We start from the raw sequence: 22,923 nt of genomic DNA on the forward strand, positions 1-22,923 counted from the left end.
AAACATTTTTTTAAAAAATGTTCTTCTCTAAAATATCAGCTGAGTGCTATGAATAGTGTAAGACTGATGATTCACAGACCTGTGCCCCTGAAACAAATAATACATTATATATTCATTAAAAAAAAGACATAAGTAAAATATCACCTAATTATAAACAGCATGAAGTAGTAGTTAAAATCACGGGCTTTGGCCATTGATACGCAGGTAGAATGTCCAGATGGGGCTTTTGTCCAACTGCATTAACGCTGGCCAAGTTCTCCAATTTCAGTGAGCCCAACTTCCTTCTCTTTAATGTGGAGATAAGAATACCTCTTTCACAGACTTATCGCAAGGATTAAATGCAGTCATGTTTTGAGGAGCAGAGTGGTCACAGTGTGTGACATGCAGTTAAGTGCTTACTGAATAGTAACTACTGGTTTTCCCATCACTTGACATCAAAACCCATGTAAGCAACTTATGAGTCAGTCCATGTCATTTAACATGAATTTTTACTTCATTGTGAAGACTACTTTGACTTTTGCATAATTTGAATATAGATAGTATGAGCTAAGTATGATTTTACTGAAATAACTTCTCTTAACTGAAGTCAGTCTTTCTTTCTCTTTTTTGTTTTTAAGATTTTGTTTATTTATTTGACAGAGATCACAAGTAGGCAGAGGCAGGCAGAGAGAAAGGAGGAAACAGGCTCCCCGCTGAGCAGAGGGACGTGGGGCTCGATCCCAGGACCCTGAGACCATGACCCAAGCGGAAGGCAGAGGCTCAACCCACTGAGCCACCCATGCGCACCCTGAAGCCGAAGGCTTACAGGCTCCTCATTATTTAGGATAGACACATGGGACTTTCTTAGTTACAGCTTATTTTGAGTTACTTTGACTTTGTTTCAATTTCCATGTCTCTAAGTCAAACAGTTCTCACATGAACATTTTTGGAATGTTTTAAGTGATTTATAATTGGCATTTGGAGAACTGATCATCACGGAAAACACAAGGCAGTTCTGGAGATCATTTCTTAACCGTGAACTGAGCAAAGAAGAAATGAAGAAGGATCGTTTCATTAAGCGGCATCAAAAGAGCTTTAAGACTGCGTAGGGTGCCCCATTGTAGGTCATTATCAGCCGCAGCAAATAACATTTGATCAGTTGGGCAGTGCATGTCGCTTATAATTACAGTTCCTTTATTCGCTTAAAATATTCCCAAGTCTGAGTGCTCTCCCTTAAAATATTCCCAAGTCTGTACACCTACTATGCTGTATCCGAGAGTCATTCTGGGACAGCAGAGAGAGCAAGGTATTTGAGTCCGTAATAACTTGGGTGTTCTCATGAGGTGATCGTGAGCACTTAAAAGCCTGCAGAAATCTAGCATATTAAATAGGAGGGCAAAATCTGCTTTCCAGGGGGATAATGAGAATTAAATGAATCAGTAATAGTTATGGATCTAACCCAGTATGTGGCACAAAATAGGCCTTTGTGAAGGTTAGTCCCTTTCTTTGTTGCTTCTTGTTAATCTATTCAGTAAATTACACTTGAGGTTGTGCGGGCTAAAGTGTAGCTTGTAATTACCACATTGTTAGGCCGGTTGTTACAGGGGCCAATGCAGGTCTTTTGTTCCACATTTCAACCAAACCTATAATTTAAAAGTTCTGCTTTATCATGTGCTTGCTATAAATTTAGGAATAACATTCTATCCTTAATTATTACAACTAATCCTTCAATTTTACCACATGACATATTTTGCTTCCTATAAAATTCAGACACAGAGCTGGACACATAATACTAACTAAATGCTGGGTCATTCTCTCTCTTCCTATACCGAGCCTTGCTATCAAGTCAGTTGGGGATTATCTCGAGTAATCTTTGACGCCTAACTGGTAGACCAGAGTCATTTTAGTGACCAGTTCAAAAAAAAAAAAAAAAATTTCCCACTGATTTGCTCGAAAATCAGTCTTTCAGCTTTAAATCCCTAGAGGAATAGGAATGGTTAATGTTAATTACTCCTTTCCACTTCTGGCCACTTCTGGGCTCATCTCAATTCCAGCTTCTACAACACCTGCAATACTAGGTAATGAGCCCCTTTCCAAAATAAAGTAAAAGGGGGGTGCCTGCGCGGCTCAGTGGGTTAAGCCGCTGCCTTTGGCTCAGGTCATGATCCCAGGGTCCTGGGATCAAGCCCAGCATTGGGATCTCTGCTCGGCAGGGAGCCTGCTTCCCACCCCCCCGCCCCACCTCTCTGCCTGCCTCTCTGCCTACTTATGATCTCTGTCAAATAAATAAATAAAATCTTAAAAAAAAAAAAAAAACTTCCTTCTTAAAAAAATAAAAATTAAGTAAAAGTCATTGAGAGGCGGTTTTTCTTAAACTAAAATTTCTCTAAAAGGTTGGAATGACCAAACCATTTTGGTTTTGCTGAAGTGTGTATTCATGGTAACATCTAATGGTCTACATTTATCCTTTGGAGGAAGGGGAATTCAGGCTAGCAAGTTTTGCACCGTACCATGTCTGAGAGGCCCCACTGACACCGCAGCCTGTTTTAAGAACGCCCTCAGAGCTGTGCAGGGATAACGTGTAAAACCACACACGACAACCCAATCAGAGGTCACATTCAGGTGTGAGTGTGATAGAATTATTTCTTTTAAAAGTAGTCTTTCTAAAACATACGCAATAGCAAAACTGGCAAGGATCTGAAAAGTACTGCATTGTTTTAAATCCACCATGTCGCCTGGAGAAAAATAAAGGTCTGACTCACTGAAGAAAGACTGTTCCCTCAGCTCTGCTGCGACCTCTAGGATAAGCTCCTTGAGGGCTTAGGTAATTCATTTCATAGAATGGAAGGGCTTGAGAAATGCTAACTCACCAGGAAAAGAGTCATTTCTTTCTCACTGACAGGATTAAGCTGACTAAGACATTTACAGAAGTGGCGTTCACTAACGAGTCCCAAACATGCTCGTATCTGTCACTGGCCACGTGCCAAATCCAAAAGCTGCATATTTTCTTTTTGGAAGCTATTGTGCTGGTTTGTCTCTTCCTGCTCTTTCTCCCTCCCTGCCCCCTTTCTTTCTTACACCTGCCTTTGGTCTTTGCTTTCACTCCCTCTATGGGCATGCAAAGAGCAAACCAAGAGGTTAAATCCTGGGATTACAAAAATAAAGGACATGAAACTGGCTTAGAGTTCATCAGGATTTAGGAGGAAAGAAAGACACAATGTCTGAAGAACGTGGAGCACAACGTCTTCCATTGCTTTCCTGTTAAGGTCCTCTGGCTAGTGAGCAGGAAAGGAGGCGCAGGGTCCATGGGCTAGAACTTTCAGCCTTGGGCCTTTGTCAACCTCAAGTTTAGGTTACTTGGCGTTTTTGGTTTGTTTATTTTGTTTTATTCTTGAAAAAAGCTTCAGATTTTTTCCAACAGTATTCTGCTTTTCTCTAAATGGAAAAAACAGGATGCGTGTCAATTCTCACACACTCTGGGGGGTTCTCATACACATGGCTGTAGCTACGTCACCTCACTGACTATAGAGTTTGTTAAGATATTGTGAGATTGGGTATTCCTGTGGAGTGAAGAATAGGTCCTTATGGTTTCAGGTGCAATTATAAATGGGATTGGCTCCTTAATTTCTCTTTCTTCTGACTTGTTGGTGTGAAGAAATGCAACTGATTTCTGTGCATTGATTTTATATCCTGACACTTTACTGAATTCCTGTGTGAGTTCTAGCAGTTTTGGGGTGGAGTCTTTTGGGTTTTCTACATATAGTATCATATCATCTGCAAAGATTGATAGTTTGACTTCTTCTTTGCCGATTTGGATGCCTTTAATTTCTTTTTGTTGTCTGATTGCTGAGGCTAGGACTTCTAGGTCCTTTCTGGCTCCAGGGGTTGGGGAACAGGCTGGGAGAAGAGAAAAGAACTTCCCAGAGGACAGGCAGATTGTTCTAGAGGCAAGTAAACAGGATTCATCAATTCACCTACTAAGTGCCAGACACAGTACTGGGTGGGAAGAGAGAGAAATGGACAAAACAGGGAAGATTCTACTCTCTATTATTAAACAAAGGAAGTTCTAGCATTATTCATTAAAGAAAATACTATAATGGCTTGGGGGGTATGGAGAGTCAATTAAGAATGAATTTGCGTCACTAGCTTATCAGTCTCCATTGAAGCCTTGTAACTCTTCCATAGCCTGAAACAAGCTGGTGGGTTACTGAGCAAGCCTTGGTTTATGTCCCAGAGGGATTCGCCAGATCGTGGCAAAAGCTGCTAGGAAAGTCCCAAGGAAGATAAAAGCTAGTGGGAGGAAGAGATTAATAATTGAAAGAATTATTTCAAACTGGGTTCAAATAACCCCAAAGGAATACTTAATTTTCTTAAAAAACATGTTAGGTCCCTACTGTGTGCCCACGTGTACACTCAGGGAGCTCAGAAAGAGCCAAATCCAAAATAAATGCATCAGCTGAAGACGGGTCACGGTTCGGCAGAGATGCCTACCGAGAAGTAGGAGGCCAGAGGAGGTACACTGAGTGCACCTCTGGGGATTAGATGCAGGCATCCTGTAGATGACATCTGAACTACTTCCTGAAAGACGCGTAAGGCTAACCATGTCTTTACACGTGGAGAAGAGAAAGAGGGAGGCACACAAAGAGCCGTGGGGATGTGACCTTCTGCGCTGTGAGGCAGGAGCGCTGGGACACAAAACTGCGGGAGTTGGTGGGAGACAAAACTGGGGGAGTTGTCAGTTAAATGGCTAAGGAGCTTAGGCTCTGTTTTCCAGGGAATGAGAGTCATTGGAGTGTTGTAATCAGGGGAGCCAGACTGACATTGTCATGTCCCAGTCCGGCTAGAAACTAAGGAGCTAGACAGCCAGGTGGGCTCTCGTCCTATCAAAGGAGATGCGGCCCTGGGCGGAAGTGGAGCTCTCATGAATGGGATTAGTGCCCTTATAAAAGGGACCCCGAAGAGCTCCCTCATCGCTTCTGGCATGTGAAGAGGACAAGAAGCACAGCAAGAGGACACAGGGAGAGGGCAGCGCTCCGGGAACCGGGAAGTTCCCATATGTGCTGGTGCCTTGATGGTGGGCTTCCCAGCCCCCAGAACTGTAAGGAATAAATTCCTGCTATTAAACCATCTAGTATCCAGTATTCGGTTAGAGCAGCCTGAGTGGAGTAAGACAGCTGCCCCCACACTTCCATCAGTATTATAACTGGGGAAAAGATTTATTGTCTGTTGATTTACTTCCATCTGCTGAGGCTGGCTTGACAAGAAGATCCTGGGCGTGGACTTCGACATGTGTGACCATCTGCTGACTACCCTTCTGCCCTCTTCCTAGCCTGTTCTAAGCATTAGGAGCCTAAAATTATACCCAAACATCATGATTCTTGATTTATCCCCAGCTTGTACATCACACAATATCACTGAGGTTGTTTGCTCAAGTATTTAGAAAGTCTTGGGGCGCCTGGGTGGCTCAGTGGGTTAAAGCCTCTGCCTTCGGCTCAGGTCAGGATTCCAGGGTCCTGGGATCGAGCCCCACGTTGGGCTCTCTGCTCAGCGGGGAGCCTGCTTTCTCCTCTCTCTCCACCCGCCTCTGTGCCTACTTGTGATGTGATATCTGTCTGTCAAATAAATAAGAAAAATCTTAAAAAAAAAAAAAAAAGTCTGGGGACTCAAACATTTGAAGTTACTGATTTTTGTCTCCCTCTCCCACCTTGAGTGACTTGCCCCTGACTGAGGAGGGGTGGTCCTGGGGTGACGGTACACAGGTCCAGTCATGTGATGGGGCTGGACTCAGCGTGAGCTCTCAACGCGCCCACAAATAGATAACCCCTTCCTCTTGCCACCTATTGATAAGGCCCCTGGAAATCGAATGCAACTCATGCCGCCCTTCCTCCCGGGGATTTCACGTTGAACAGTGTGAGAAGCCAGAGTCCGGACCCCCAGGTGTCAGGACTGACAAGGCAGAATCACTCTAGCAGGCAGAACACCTGCTTAACCCGGAACATATAACCTAAGTCCCTGGAAAAGAAGTCCTGAGCGGGAGCCACCAGGAGAGATCGTGGGAAAGCGGGAAACATCGAAAGATGTCAGGAGTGTCGACATAAGACTCAGGGAGAAAGATGCTAATGAGTCAGGGAAATCATGAAAAACACTAAGTTCTGAAGTTAGAGTGAAAGTTAAGTAACCCAAGGGAGGGGGGCTATTTTTCGAGTCCTTAGGTTTTCAAACACAGAGGAGGGGACTGTGCAGGTATAAACTTTATCTCCCAGGTATTACATCTTTTCCACAGGAAAAGAAACTCAAAGTTGCCCTTGTAGTCCCTGGTTCCAGTTCCTGTTCCCCCAGCACCAGCGCCGCCAACCTCTAAAACTTTCAGAACTCCCACTATCTCCTCCACCTTAAGTGATGGAAAAACAGAGACAATTACTGTGAAATAACTGTTTAAAACAAATTATTGTTTACAAAGGACATTGAGGCAGTCCCAAATGTGTTCGTCTCAATGTACAGGAAAATTTCTGCACAAAACACTGCATTTCTGAAAAGCTGTAGTTATTTTTCTTGCCAGAAGATGGCGACAGAGTCTAGTTAATTAGTTAAGAGACGCCCAAGCAAGTTTAAGTAAAAGTTTGAAGCCTCCGCTTTAAAGAGGGAGTGCTTTTATCTGAAAAACAATCTGAGGGTTTTGACGGGGTGGGAGGTTGGGGGAGCCAGGTGGTGGGTATTAAGGAGGGCACGTACTGCATGGAGCACTGGGTGTAGTGCATAAACAATGAATTCTGTTATGCTGAAAAGAAATTTATAAAAAAAAAATCTGTGATAAGTAAGTCCTAAAAAAAAAAAAAAAAGAAAGAAAGAGGGAGTGCTTTCTATCTACAAAGAGATAAGTAAAATAAATCAGGCATTAAAAGGCAAAACACAGGTTTGAACAACAACAGCAGGGAAGTGTTTCTAATCAGCCCTCGCTAATCAGTGTGGTTTTTCTAGAAAAGCAGAATCTCAGGGCCACCTTCCTGGGGTTCACTTGCCCTGTTTTCAGGGCCATCCTTTGATCCTTTATCCCAACAAAGTTTCAGTGGTTGGGGGGAGGGGCAACATTATGGAGGAAACAAGATTCAAGGGAGCCAAAGAGGGAGAAACTTTCACAGTCCACCCTCTGTCTCCCCATCACCCAGAATCTCCCCTCATCTGCAATGATAAAGGCACAGGACAGCCACAGCACAGGAAAAGGTGGGCCCTAAGAGGGGAATTAGATCATCTGTGACCACGGCCCTTCCCTACTCATTACAACTGGGAATCAAGGGGTCCCTTCCCAAGACTGTAGATGGAGATCAGTTTGAATGATTGCCATCGTACAAAGGTATCCGGATGCATTTAAAATTTCCTCAGCATTTTGCACTGTGCTCAGAAGCAATGCTCTTTGCTAGGCTTAGTAAAAACTCTATTTTACATAGAAATAGAAAGTTATTCTTTTTGTGTGTGTGTGGTTAGCCATACTTCTGAGAATCCTAGATATTCTAGAAGTAATCTCATAAGCCAAAATGCATAAAATGAGAGCAAATCCCTTAAGTCTTTTGTCTCTAATACCTGGGCATTTTTATTTGAATACCTCACGGTCACATCCAGTATCTCAAACACATCTCAACTTCTTTTCCAGAATAATGCTTTCCTTTCCTGAACTGTCATCAGTAACAAAGCCGCTGTCCAGATAACTTGCTGTAAAACCCGCATTGCTTGTTATACGATTATTTGTTCACTTCTAGAGCCCATGCACTAGAAATCACAGGTTGGAAGTTGCTGCCCCAGGCGATAGGGAGCCTCTGTCTTAGCAGAACACCCACAGAGCACTTAGGCTGCAATTCACAAAAGACAGGTTTGTGCCAAGGACTCTGGGAGCACAGTGGACAGGGTGACTCATTTTGGGAAAAGGTTCCAAGCCTTAAAGGATGAATAGGAGTTTGCCAGGGAGTGAGAAGGAAAGGAGCCACTGCTCCCCCAGCCTCCTCTCTCTGCATAAGTAAGTAGGTCCACTGTCAATTCAGACATTTCTATGACAACAGTTTCTTACCACTCCCAAGTCACTACTCTGAAATTCCAGAACAATCTTGGTTTGATCCACTCAATTCAGAACTCACATATAGTTAATGTTGTTTGAATTATTTTTCCCATTTGCCCCTTTAGTGTCATTAACAAGATGCCCTTAGAAAGTTTACTTAAGCTTTCTTGTTTTCTAGTTAGTGAAATAGGAAACAGCGTGGGATCAGCTCTGGCATTACTAATTTATTTGGAGATCCCAACAAAATGGGATCTATCTTAATGGCCTGTCTGCTCCTGAAACCTGTAAGTTTCTAAGTGCTTGAGGAAAAAAGGCTTATGATTTAATGAGTACATCTTCTAGAATGACTCTCATGGTAAAATATATTGGAAATTAGCACATGATACTCAAGTGGTCAAAGTCAATGGAGTCCATTACATTAGCTTTGCTGATTCCATGGTCTCCAAATATACCTCCACCCCTCATGAGGCTCTGCGGAGTCGAGACCTAGGGAATGACTCTGGTTCAGGGCACACTGAACCCCACTTCCAAAAAGCCCCTCCAGTGACAGTCTCAGGATCGCCATCATCACAATATGAAGATCATCACTCACCAACTTAAAAAAAGGACTCTGAAAGTAGATTTTTCACTTATGGCACATTTTTTTCCCCTGTTTTCTTCAATGTTAAAGATTTTTAACCCAGAACGTTATCGAGAATTTTTAAGCAAAGAAAGAAATGGAGTAAAAGTATTTTCTTTAAATCACAAGCTCTCTGAAGAGAAGCTTTATTGTAATTAATCCTTCTGGAAAAATGCCCGGCATCCTTCGGAGGAAGAACATCAATCCTAATTATAGGACTCCCCTCCTTACATGGAGTTAACGAGACAGTTTCAAATCGGTAATTGTAAAGTGTGAAACTTCAAGGAATCTCACCTCAAAATGAAAAATGTGCACTTAATGGACAGAGAAAATATTTTATATTTATTCTCACAGGAAGACAGAGAAGAATCAAAGCCAAAGAAGAGTACCAATAAGAAGCCTCAGAGTAGGAAGAGAAGCGTATGAGGAGACAAAGACCTAGATTCTAGAACAAATTCTGTCCTTTAAAGAGCTGTATCACTTCAGGTATGTCATTACACGTAAGTGTTCCCAGGCTATTACTTTCTCCTCAAATGAGGCCGTGATTAATTATGCCACAAGATTTGGGCATGGACCAAATGAAATCTTTAGGTGATATTTTTGATAGTATTGGTGGCGTTTGTTGTGAATGATCACTGGGGATGGTGAATCATTGTTCTCGTTTTGCTCTGAGGATAGGGACGAAAGTAGTCAGGTCTAACTTACAAGGGGAAACCATGAAGAGAAGTCCATAAAAAGCTTCCTAACAAAGAGTTAAGAAACTCTGAAACATATTAACCGGGAGATTTTGGAATGATCTTTTTTGAAAAGCTGTAAGGGAAAGGTCAGCATTTTTGGAGTGCTGCTGGTAGAGTCTTACTTGGAAGCTGAGCGATAAATCATAGACCTCCAGTTTTGCCTAACTCTGCAGTAAGGCTATGCCCTGCATCTCTAACCCTGTCCCTGAGAAACTGGTTGTCTTCCAATGTTTGGGGTTCAAGGTGCTGCTATTTGAATTGGTGTTGGAAACTGTTTGCAAGAAAGCACTGAGGTTTCCAAGTTAAACTCATGAAAAATGACTCACCTGATTGCCTCCGCTCTTGGGGTTCACAAACACAAGCAATGGTTTCATGAGAGGAGAAGAGATAGGTTTTATCACAAAAGGACGACCTTTGTTTTCCTGCTAAAGGAAGAAAGCAACACTTGGGTGCATAGCCCAAAAGCAATGGAAGGGAGAAAATACCAGTACCCCCCCCCCACTAACCCTTGATTGATTCCCCCCCCCCAATAAAAAAGCTACATCTTGTTTCACAGGGCTTACTATTAAAAAGATAGTCCGTATAAAGTTTAGAAGAAAGGCCTCAAGCTATAATTCGCCTTTGAGAACAAGCCCTTGTTCTCAAAAATGAGAACTTTTTTTTTCTTTATTCTGTATGCTCTGAGCATTCTAGAAATGGGATTTCTTCATCATCATCCTGGGATCCTATTTCCACGGATGAGTGCAAATCCTCGGACCCTGAAGTCACAGGAAGCTATACATGTACACGTTTTCCAGAAATTGAAAGGAATTCCAGCGGGTGGTTTGAGTGAGCGCAGTAAAGGAGAGACCCGGGGCCAAAAGTTTATGAGGAAAAGCAGCTTGGGCCAGATCACATCAGACAGGGGCTACGGTGAGGAGGAGGGAGCTGCTCACGGGCACGGAGTCCCGAGACACTTACTTCTGTCCCTCTTTTACTGGCTTTCCTTTTAAAGCTGGTCCTCTTCTTTTTCCGATTCGAAGCCTTTAGCGAGTTCTGTAGGGAAAGAAGGCAACCGCTGAGTGCAGAGGCGGACAGCGCCTGAGCTTGCCATGCAGACCCATGGAGGAGACGAGGGCAGCGCATGCTGGTCCACGGCATGCTTCTCATGCTTTGACACTTCCAAGCCACTGTTCATGGGTAAGCCACAGACAGAAACCAGTCGAGTGCTTCAGAGGGAGCGACCGACTCCCCACCACATGGAGAGGCAGCGAGTTAGAACCCTGGAGGCTCTCATGGACTCACATAACAACACAAGTTATACCTGCCAACCCTCCCAGTAAAAATGGAAGAATCCCAAATTCTCTGAGGGGCTCCAGTCTCCCGCCCAACCAGGTCCGTCTCCCGCCCAACCAAGTTCAAGTTCATCTCCTGCAATGGAGATCACCTATGTGGAAATGTAAAAAAGGAGGCCATTTTTCATGTTTTTCTTTTCGTTCTCTTTGTTTCTTTGTTTCTTTCCTTTCTTCTTTCTTTCTTTCTTTTTTCTGTTTACTTCGGTAATGACCTTTCTAGTTATAGTCATAAGGTAACATGATACCCTGGGGAACTTGATGATCTAACTACCCTATCAGTGCTGAGGGCTAGGTTTTAAAATGCAGAGATAAGACTCACCTTAAATTACTTAGGTTAGTAGAGTGACGATCACCACTCTCTCTTTCTCTAAAGACCTATTGGTTTGAAAAGCCTTCTCTCCCCCAGTAGCCTTGATTTGTTCTTCTCATAGACATGCCTCCAACCTGCGGAATCTAGGGACCCCAAATTCACTTTCCCCATTTTTCTCTTTCCAGGAGTTTTATGGACCACAACTTTGTGATTACTTCAACTGACCATTTACTCTGAGATTGTGATACAGATGCTTTGAGAAGAACCTCTCTTAGGGGACAGTCACAACTCACTGGCTTAATTAGTAGAGAGCCAATAATTAATTAGATTGCCATCTTCACAAAGGCAAGATGTTACTATCACCTCATAGATGTTTAACAAAGTGTTGAAAGCCTGAAACACAGAAGGCTTAACTTAAAAGCTTATATAAGCATAGACGCATGCATTGCTTGAGCAGATAAAGATTTTCAAATAGCTTCAAGAAATTTAGATATCTGTTCTTTTAGGTTCCTGGGTATTTTCTTCTTACTGCATTCAAAATATACCTTAGTCTCGAGTACATATATTAGCACATTCAAATTAGCAAGATTGAAACTATTTGACTTCTGAGTTTACTTTCATTTGGACCATTAAAACATACATTGCTCTGTAGCCGGTGCTCATCAAGGATGAAGGAAACTTTCTTGAACCATCATTTGTCCCAAAGCTTTCTTCTTCCAACCAATTAAAAGAGTTTTCAGGTTCCAAGTCTCACCAGAAGAGAGAGACCCAGAATCTCAGGAGCTCACGGGTGTTCTAGACCCCAGGTTATTTCTTACCATTCACTGTAGATCACAGCTCTCCTACAAAAAAGTTCTCCACGTTTCTGAATTCCTCTTTAAATGGATCTGTTACCATGTTCCACTTCGGGGAAACTTTTGCATTATTAGAGTATTTCCCACATGTTAACTACTTCGTTTAAAAGGGAAGAAAAACTACCTGGGCGCCATAAACACTTCGTCAGCCAAGTGTCCCAAGAAGAATGCTGGAAACTCTCAGGATGGCAATTAATGATACTGAGTGGTTTTCAACCCATCACGGCATGTTGGCCTCACCCAGAGTTCTTTCAACAATGTGGATCTGTGGACCCCCAAATATTCTTTGTTTGGCGTGAAGCCCAGGCCAAGATGCTTTTTAAAACTCCCCAGGCAATTCCAGTGGGTAGCCAGAGCTGAGAACCTCTGAAGTCAAAGGGAAAAGTGGGGAGACATACATAAGGCACTGAAGCATCATTTCAATGGGATAAGGAGCTGGAGCCATGGAACTGGACACACGAGGTGCTAATTCTGGGTCTTCCAATTACAAGATCTGTGACCTTGGCCAAGTCAGGCGAGCTTTTGAAATAACAGTTTCTTAACTTAAAAATGAAGGTGACAATACCTACCTCACAGGACAGTTGTGAAGTTAAAAGGAGAAAAGGTAAATGAAGTAGTTAGCTTGGTCTCGGCCCGTGATAAGCGCTTCCATAAATATTAGTCGCCTCGTTCACGGCTGTATATCCCCAGCACCAAGCACTGATGCCCGGCCAACAGTGTGTGCTCAAGTCATTGTTGAAATGAGTCAGTATTGTAACTCACAACACTTACTGAGTCCTTCCTGGTTTCGGAAAGGATCTTTCGGAAGTGAATGCTCGTCTCCTAACTTCCCTGTTGCTTTAGTTCATTTATGGCCAAGAGCAACGCAGGGAGCCAAGTGCTTTCAGGAATACACGACAGGCCTCTGTTCCTGGCAGCACTCAGTAACTACGCTCTGAGAGAGAAGTCTAATGGATCAGGCTAAGATCATTCCCGAACCTCGTCTGATCCCAGAAATCACAGCTCTTCAGGCGACTCTGCTGATCAAGGATGTTTGGGAAACAGAGTTAGAAAAACACATCCAGAGAAGGCTTGAGGTCTGAAAACAGAGCAGGCAAGGACCTCAACTCTAACAGGGAACAGACATACATGATGGCCTTTTCCACACAGAGCAAATACAAGGCTTCCGAGCCTCACGGAGCCAAGTGCATGTGAGGTCCTCCTCATCTCACAGAACAAGGAGGGGGCCCAGATGAAGCACAGAGGTTGACTTACAGTCCCTGGAAGCTTCTGTGTGAGCTCGGAGTAAGCTTACATCCCTATGGACAGATAGCAAAAGATAAGCAGTATGGGATTTCACAGAAGACCTCCAAATTCCCAGGGCTTCCTTCTGTTCACGTGTAAATATGTATCTCAATCTCAACACTGAACTTCTTCTAAAAGGCATCGCCATCCAGTGGGGAACAGATGGATGGGGAAGCCGAGCCGGCTTGTGTTTCAGCCATGACAAGACGAGTCAGCCAGTCTGGCTCATCTAAGAAATTGCTCACCCTGCCTGGGTCAGTCTTGTTGTGAGAGTTAAAATAGCCTGCTTTTCAAGAACATAAAAATTATTCCAAGAAGCTGTTTTGTAGACGTGCTGCAGTATCATTCAAGAAACCATTCATACTACGTGTGCTGTGTTCTACAACAGAAATATCCCTGTTATCAAGGGTGGCTAACTCTGCCATCTAGAAGGTTTGCTGGCAAGTTGAACACCAGCCCAACAGTACAACGTTGTCCCCTCGTATGGATTTTTGTATGTTTCAGACTCTAACAGCATTTGTCCCCCATACATTCTGTGCCCACTGTTGTGTTCAAGTCCTAAGAATAGATAAAGGCCTTTTGGGTTTTTTGGACCAGGTATTGGGACAGTACCACTTTACAGAAATAATCCAATGAACAAAGTCTGTATCGTAGTCAGGATCCCTTCCTGGGCTATTTAAAAAAAAAAAAAAAAGGATGCTCATTGGGTAAATCACTCAACTGGGAATAAAACTTAACCAATTCCTAATATCCTTTAAGGCTTTTCCCAAGTTATGGGATCGCAAAGGACTGGTTATAACAACAGCTCTAAAGAGAAGATATCTCACACTTCGTCATCCCAAATGAAGCCTTCCCTCATCGCATACCGGAAAACACTCTGACGGGCATGTGAAGAGGCATGGACTTCCTCTTACTAGTGAGCGTTCTTGTGCTGCCTGCTCTCGCTGCCCCGCCAGGACAAAAGTTGTCCTGAGGATAGGCGAGCAGAGAAATCAACTACTTCCAAAAGATAAGGACAGGGTCTCTGCCATTTCTCAGGCATAATTGGTTAAATCACAGCAAGGATTGCCTAACCTTTCGAACTGACCAAAGGAAATGGCTAGAGCAATTTTTGAGAGATATGGTTGATCCTAGCTATTACATGTCCTGGGTCCGAGCATTTTCACATTATCTAATCATAAAGAATAAGGACTAACATGGAGAGAGCTCATATGGGCTAGGAAGGAGCTGATGGCAGCATTTTTTATAAGTCAACCATGAGATACTATATAAATCTCCACCAGTAGGGAATTGGCTAAACAAATCGTATAAATTGTAATCTATTTATAGTATGGAACATATATAGCAGTTTTAAAGGTAGTTAAATCTAGATGTATTAATACAGAATTCTCCCCCAATATTTTTTTTAAGTAGGAAAGGCAAGTTTTAAAGTATTATGTGCAGAATGATGTCATTTATTAACAACACACACCTCTAGTCTCCTATAACTCGACCCCACAAACATTCACATATCATGAGTCTTTCTCCTTTAGCTCCAAACGCTCGCACTAGTATTTCAACATCTTCAACTTGTTCATACAGTCAAAATATTATCCTCTAACATTTTCAGTCCAGAGCAGAAACACTGAAATCTGTAACATTAAATATAACTTTGCCTTTAAATGCATGAACAGATTTGTGCTTGATTCTTAAAATTTGGTCCTTTTAATTCTGGACTATCATCTAAATTCCATAATCTTTTATGTTCTAGGTCTCTCCAAATAACTTGGTGATGAAACCCAGCAAATCATCCGGACCCACCCTCGTTCTCCTTACCACGCGAGCGTCACACAGCTGGTCCCAGAACCATGGTCTACTCAGAACCAGCCATCTTTTAACTGATATAGAAAATACATGACTTAATTCCACCTCTTTACAATCTGCTTTTCCGACCATGATGCTCTCAAGTAGGTTTCTTTCTCTCTAGAGTCATGTTTTAGACACAAGCATCACAAATAAAGCTGACCATATCTGGGGATGCACCTTCACAGCAGTTTCCAGAATGTTCTGTAAGCTTGGGCTGTCCTTCTTCATCTGTCTTCCCAGTGAGGCCCCTCGCATCCTTCAAGACCAAGCATACACAGCGTTTTCTGTTTAGCCTGCAGTGATCTCCACAATCAAAGTCACGCAGTTCCTCATATTTTACCCTGTTGCTACATCTCGGGTCACACTTACCACTCAAGGCCTTAGCCGTATTGGACTCTCACAGACCACGGCTGGTTCACCCCACCTCCGGGACTTCCTTTCACCACACTGTGTATATCTGTCCTAAAAGATGCACGCTGACAACCACGGCAAACCTTCCAGATACCTGAAGATCATTCTTTTTCATTACGGATTTACATGTGGCTGAATTCCCTTTCCAGAATCCAAAACTCCCGGCCCAGAGATTTAGTTGTATCAATTTTCTCGCCTAGGGAGGATACTCTTTGTGGACATCAGATGAACATCTGTTTCATCTGTGGACCTCCCGCTGCATATAATGGCCTCTGTGAATGGAGTTAAATGTCTACTTCATTCAGTTAACAATATCTTCTTGTTTTTGAGCCACGTCCTCACATTCAGAAATACACAGAAAAAAAAAATAAATAAATTCTACAAGTAGGAAAAACATTTTGCTACTGTTCTGCTGTTCTCCATCTAATTTCCAAATTCTTTTTTTTAGCATTTCTTAATGTCTCCAGTGAATTCTTTAATCTCACTGCTTCTACACCCTCACTAACAACTTGCCACCCACACTCTACAAACTAGAGTTCTGACGGTCATCAATGATCTAGAGCCAAACGCAAAGACCCTTCTCAATCCTTGTTATTTTTTAAGGCCTACAGAATTTAACAGTGATGACTGCCCTACTTTCTCGCCATTTTTCATGATGAAACTCTGTGCTACGATAGGTCTCTCCCTGTTCTGCAGGACCCTCTTCCTCCTTTCCCTTTCTGGTTGTGAATGCTCACCGTGTCTTCTTCAGTTCCTCAGTTCAGTAGCTGAATTAACTCTCGGGCCATGGGATAAGGATCATGCTAGTGAACACACAATCCCACTGCTGTGTGACATCCAACAGTTACAGTGGCATCTCAAGGTGCACTTGAGAGCACACCAGATACTAGGCTGTGGTCCCCACTCTGCCTCTTTCCCCGTAAGAATCCCTCTCTTCCTTTCTTCTCTCAGTGTAATACAAATGGCCCAGGGGACAATAACTTCTGTTATTTTTCATCGGTTGATGTAGAACTTCATTTGATACCCTGTACTCAACAAGGAAAATAACAAGAGCTAACATCTGAGTTTTATAATGAGCTAGGTGCTGTTTTATGTGCTTTATTTTTATTTTTTAGCCCATTAGTCCTCATGAAAACCCAGTAATTGGGTACTAATTATTATTTACACTTTGCAGATGAGAAGTTGAAGAGTTTAAATGCTTGAGATTATGCAAGTCATTAAACAGCAGAGCAAGTTTATGAATCTAGGCAGTCTGGCTCATAAGCTAGAATTCTCAACCACAGTATTGTCCCCCACGCTCACCATACACTGGCTTTCAAATGGAATTTAGTTAATTGATTAAATTACTTCTTTTGGGGACCCATAGGAGGAAGGACTACAAAAATTTTAAAGATGTGTGACTCAGCAAGCCTTGCAACAGTAAGACAGGAAGGCAGCAGGACGTATCATTAAGAGCTCTGTTTCCAGAATCACAATTCCTAATGTCACTTCAAACTATTCAATAACTATGTGGCCCCAGGTAATTTATTTGACTTCAGCTCTCATTTTCCTTGGCTACAACGTGGGAATAGGATACCTGTCTCAGAGGTTACTTAATAGTAAAATGAGATACTGAATGTAAAGTACTTAAAATATTTCCTAATACATATAAAATCATGTTCTGATGGTCATCGATGATCCAGAGCCAAACACAAAGATTCTTCTCAATCCTTGTTATGTTTTAATGCCTACAGAATTCAACATTGATGACTGCCCTATTTTTCTTCCCATTTTTCTTGATGAAACTCTGCTATGACAGGTCTCTCCCTGTTCTGCAGGACCCTCTTCCTCGTTTCCCTTTCTGGTTGTGAATGCTCACCGTGTTAGTGAGCATTCAATACGTGTTAGTTTTTCTTACTCCTATTATTATACTTTTCTGAATCAAAGAAGGACAATAAGAAAGGGTGTGATGAGAACAATCTGGACTTTAGCCTCCAGACTGTGAACCATAATACCATCCATCCTTAGAAGTAACCAAGACTCCTCAGAGAAATGGCTGCTTCCAGGTAAGGGCAGGAAATGCGTAAGTTGTGCTCTTCCCACGCTCTTCCTGGGACGTGGCATGATTCCTGACACCAAGGAAGGCATCAAAACTCGCATGGCTCAGGAAAAATGGAGACAAGAGCTTTCTGGAAGGCGGTCTAACTGGTCGAAGATAGAACAATATAAATATTTTAAAAATGATGTCGATGGATTGAAATATCATGTATTTTCTATATCACATGAAGTTGATAATTCATAATGATACTCTCTGAAAACCACCACCACCACCACCCTTAGTTAACCAATAACATTGCTAAGATGCCAACTTATTATTCTAAAAATTTTCAAATAAACAGAAATACTCAAGCATCTGTCATGTATTAGCTTTATTTTTTAGTTCTCTTATTACCAGCAGGAGAATAAAGAAGAGTAAAATCTAGAAAAACCACCTCTTGGTAACCCCCTAATATAATAGATTTAGGTAATAATCTTCAATGGATAAAATGGTGAAAGGCTGATGGACTACTTTAGGATAGATGGATTAGAAGCATAGCTCCAAAACTCACTGATTAGTCTTAAAACTAAGAGTGAACAACCTGGGGCGCCAGGTGGCTCAGTGGGTTAAAGCCTCTGCCTTCAGCTTGGGTCGTGATCTCAGGTTCCTGGGATCGAGCCCCACATTGGGCTCTCTGCTCAGTTGGCAGTCTGCTTCCCCCTCTCTCTCTGCCTGCCTCTCTGCCTACTTGTGATCTGTCAAATAAATAAATAATATCTTAAAAAAAAAAAAAAAAGATTGAACAATCTGACACCTGTTCCTTTGAAAGGAACATCACAGAAGTATACCACCACCCATGCAATATAAACTAGTCTCACAGCCTCAGGAGTACAATTTTGGACACAGCAGCCTTGCTCATGCCATTCTCCTGCCTGCTACTTCCTGTCTTCTCCATCCGTCTAAATCCCACCCATCTTTAGAGAGGTAGAATATAACTCACCTACTTCATGAGGCTCTCCCTGATCTCTCCTTAAGAAAACCACACCGTTCTTCAGAGTGGATCACGCATTACATCACGATGACTAGGAGCTTTCTTAATACCATCAGGGTTTTCAATGAAAACATGTTGATTTAACTGAATATTTAATATAAAACTCTTAGAGTACTGAATTTTAGGGGTTGAGGAACCAGAGAAGTAAAAAGGTTAGAGATTTGAAATTAACAGTAAATTAGAAATCGTTACCTGAATTTCAAACGTAGTACTACACTTGCTAACACCTTGGGCCACTCATTTAACAACTCGAAGACATAAGATGAAAAAGCTAGGCTCCCCATTTTTTAATGTACAGATAGTGCACCTGCCTCTGGAAGAGATTTCCCAAAGGCTTTGGCGGACCGTAACTAGGAAAGATATTACTAAATGTTACTCATCAACAGAAGCTGAATGCTATGTAAAAACACAAAGCAAAACAGTGTCCTTGATCTGCCAGTGTTTTAAATAACACTGAGTCAGTGAGAATAAAATGCATGATGATTCTGAAGACCATATAAAGTAGGACTGCCTTATCTTTTAGAGATATTACATTCAGCAGGATATCCTAAGGTCGCTGCATCCCCAGGACAGCTATCATTCTCCCTCTGCCCCCTGCCCCCACCATAGCACTACGAGTCTGCTATCCCATGACTTGGAGCTCGTGGTCTAAGATGTACGGTACGAAGGTAGGTATTTTGCTCTCAAAGATTACGACCGTGTTGAGAAACCACTAAGGTTTCCCGGAACATCGCAGAGACGCTCTAGGACAGAATGTACAACAAGAATTGAATACAGAATGAGATTAGGTATTAAGAGGATAAATTCTACTTTGCCTTAAGAAAAGAGTGTTGCTCTCTGAGCGGGCCTTGTGTACTTAGGAAGGTCATGACCCCCAGTCTGCCGTTCAGGTTGGAAGTGGTGGCAAGCTCAACCAAACAATGAAGCCTGTACAGTGTGCCCTCACATTCAGTCCCTGGGGATGCCCAGGCTGGAAGAGAAGAGAGTTGTGTAAGGGTTAGTTGCACCCACCACTAGCATTTAATGAACTCAGGAGAACACCCAAGGAGAACACCATTAGCACCTGAACGGGAAGGAACCATTCCTGCTGTGGAACTTGGATCTCTTCAGGAAAGGGAGGCTGGTTCCATGAGAGAGCCCCACTGTGGTACAGTGATGGGCTAAATGGAACGGACTGGCGGAAGCTGAGCATGGGGCCGTAGGGACGAGTGAGCAGAGATTTTCGGATCCCCAGAAAGAGTCAGGGCAAGAAAAGCAAGAAGCAGCAGTTCCTTTTTCTCCGCACTGGCCCAGGAGCACCAGGGGCCCAGAAGTTACCTGAGGTTTCTTCACCTTAATGATCCAGGTGGGCGGGACAATGACAGCAGCATGAGCCCCCAGGGAGCAGGGTTCCTCAATGTGATGCAGCATGAAGCAGGTCACCTTATTGTGAAACTGAGGAGAAAAATAGGCCAATAAACAACCCTGGGCCAAGGGCACCGCTAAAGCAAGAAGGAATGAGCGCATGCGCACACAGGCACCCCCCAGGCTCACAGACGTGAAGACGCATGCTTCTTAGCACCACCCAGGCAGCCCCGGAACCGCGAGACCAGACGACTTGGAACTCGTCCCACTTTACAAACTGATAAAGAAATCAGCCGTGTAGGTCCAGGCCAGCTCAAACTTTATAAGCTTTCAATAGGATATTTACATAAGGAGGTCTCGGAGAGGTCTATTAATCCGAACCCCGGATATAATTTTGTTGCCCGCGACCTGCACCAGTCACACACTGGATGTGGGATAATGCTGGGGAGGCGAGGAAGGTTCTCCCACCTGCCTCTCCTTTTTCTAACCATAGGTGTAAACCCATTCCAGGAAGTCCTTCTCGTTTAGGAAACCCAGGAAAGAAGCAAGAGGTCTCTTCTAGAGAGTTCTTAATCCAAGAGGTAACAAAGAGATTGCCTCTCTGGGTTTGTCTGGGGCTGCTTTTAAAAAATATAATGAGCCTAACTACACTCCGTAAGTCTAAAACACTTCCTGTTTTTGAAAGAAGAAAGAAAATGTAGACTGATGATCATAACAATACCTCAAGATTAGTGGTTTAACTCTATACCCATGGACTGAGTGACCATCATCTTTTGTGTGAAAAGTAATAACGATGTGCGGTAACAGTTTTTTTCCCAATAAACAAAATCCACATTATATAATAATTGTGGGCCTTAAAGCTTTAATCAGTGATTTTTTAAAAACTTTAACATCAGATTCTACTGTATTATACTTAATGGAACCATACTTTGTCATCTTAATGGGAACGATTTTAAGAATGAAAGGGAACACTGTTAATGATTATGTTGGAACAACAAACACAAATTAGAACTGTCTCAGGAAACTTGGCAAATACGGCTACCCCAATTATGTCCCAGGGGGGGTTTGTCTTCATTTCTGCCTATCCTCACATGGTCCTGTAGCAAATTACTAATTAAGTGTGGATACAAAATAAGTTAGTGATTTCCCCTACGACCAGTTATTTGTGATCTGCAAACAATGATATACTAGAAAATATTTTCTGAATACCTTCTTCAAAAATTGATTTTCTTTCAGCAATTCAAATAAATCCCTAAACGGATGCCCACTGCACTTCTAAAATGGTCCAATTCTCTGAGATGACCTAAGTATACCCGAGGAATCACCAATCTAAATAGACTGAGAGCTATGTCCCAAAGTGCCTAACTTTTACAAGGTGCAGTCAGAGCCTAAACCCCCAAAATCCAGCTCTTGCACCCAGTTTTTGGTTTTGTTTCCTGCAGCAGAAATTCCTATGGACATCAGATACCCTAGAATGGATTACCTATAGGCTTAAAATATTTCACCAGTGTAATTTGTCTTAAAATATTTCGTATCTTTACTTCTTGAAAAATCACCTACAACGTGATTCAACTGGACTATGAATTAATGACAAGAGAACAAGGGCGCCATGTAAAATGGGAGTGAGTTCCCAAGTTAATGGGCCCTGGATAAGCCACCTCACCACAGCCTGGTAGCTACAGTGGTGGAGCAGATGCCTTCTACTGGAGCTCGAACTACCAGTGATGCTCTCCCACAGGTGGGGCTTCACCAGATCAAGGAAACCAGCAGCCCAGACTCTGTCAGGGAGAACTAGAACTGGAACTAGCTTCTTTCTCTCCAGGTGGACATACTGCCTTGATGGTATAGTTTCATTCAAGGACTTTACATTTGTGAGCTTCTTGAACAGAAGCACAAAGAGAATTTGTGTAAAAAATAACTGAAAGGAGGGGCGCCTGGGTGGCTCAGTGGATTAAAGCCTCTGCCTTTGGCTCAGGTCATGATCCCAGGGTCCTGGGATGGAGCCCTGCATCTCGGGCTCTCTGCTCAGCAGGGAGCCTGCTTCCCCCTCTCTCTCTGCCTGCCTCTTGTGATCTCTCTCTGACAAATAAATAAATAAAATCTTAAAAAAAAAATAACTGAAAGGAAATGCCACTGCACTACCTAGAGACAGTAGGTTCTCCTGATTCGTGGGGGCCTAGGGAAATTAAGCTAGAGAGATAAGGTCCAACTTTACAAAACTTTATAAAATTCCCCAAATGCAAAAGTTTTGACCTACAAAAATGTCAGTTTTCTACGTTGCAACTAAACGGATCTGCTCTGGCCCTGTGGGCTTGTTTGGCTAGTTAAATCTGATGTGTGTAGAGGGCTAAAGTCTTCCTGTAAACCCTTAACTTACCTGGAACACCACAGCCCTTTCTTTTCAGGCTGCCTGTGCAATGAGGAGATTCTATGTCTCAATTATATGGTCACTCAACAAAGTAGGTGAACTGAGGGTTCAGAGCAGGGGTCCACAGACTTTTTCTATAAACGGCCCACATAGTAAATAGTTTAGCTTTAAGGGGGGGAGGGGCATCCTTTCCCTGATATAACTACTCAACTCTGCTGTTGTAACACAAAAGAAGCCACAGAAGATATATAAATGGATGGACATGGCTGTGTTCCAATAAAATGTTATTTATACGAACAGGCAGCAGTCAGATTGGTCTATGGGCCATAGTCGGCCAACCCATGAGTTAGCACTGTCTGGTTAAAGAAAAGAACGGGTGCATAAGCAAACAAGAAAATGAACCATCTGGTTGGATCAGAGGTGTTAAAAAATGGACAAAGGATAAATAAAAGAAAAATAGGGAAACTATCATTGGATCCTACTGAATATATATGTTCAAATGTAAAGAAGAGTTATATTTCAATGAGCATACATACAGCTGTAACAGTATCCAAGCCTAAAGAAGGGTACAAGATCACTCCTTACCCCAGCACCACCCCATAGGACAGTCACCCACATCAAAAACAGAAGGACCAACATGGCTGGATTCTGGTGTTACAGGGAATACCTAATGTTGCAACTTCCAACCATAAAGCAGTTATCAACAATCTAGAGTAGCAGAAG

General features: G+C 42.7%; 1 protein-coding gene across 4 annotated transcripts in view; it reads right to left on the reverse strand.

Annotated features, from left to right (window-relative positions):
- Positions 1-22,923, reverse strand: part of DGKI (diacylglycerol kinase iota) — a 436,523-nt gene that overhangs the window by 198,215 nt on the left and 215,385 nt on the right. For 2 of the 4 annotated variants that reach the window (XM_059171956.1, XM_059171953.1), the window contains exons 8-10: positions 19,806-19,922; positions 10,343-10,417; positions 9,709-9,807 (exon numbers count right to left, since the gene is read on the reverse strand). In XM_059171956.1, coding sequence (XP_059027939.1) covers positions 9,709-9,807; positions 10,343-10,417; positions 19,806-19,922 — 291 coding nt within the window. The remainder of the gene's footprint in view (positions 1-9,708; positions 9,808-10,342; positions 10,418-19,805; positions 19,923-22,923) is intronic. The other 2 variants (XM_059171955.1, XM_059171954.1) reach the window with 2 other exon arrangements.

Source organism: Mustela lutreola, chromosome 4 (genome assembly GCF_030435805.1).
Source record: "Mustela lutreola isolate mMusLut2 chromosome 4, mMusLut2.pri, whole genome shotgun sequence".
Lineage (NCBI taxonomy): Eukaryota > Metazoa > Chordata > Mammalia > Carnivora > Mustelidae > Mustela > Mustela lutreola.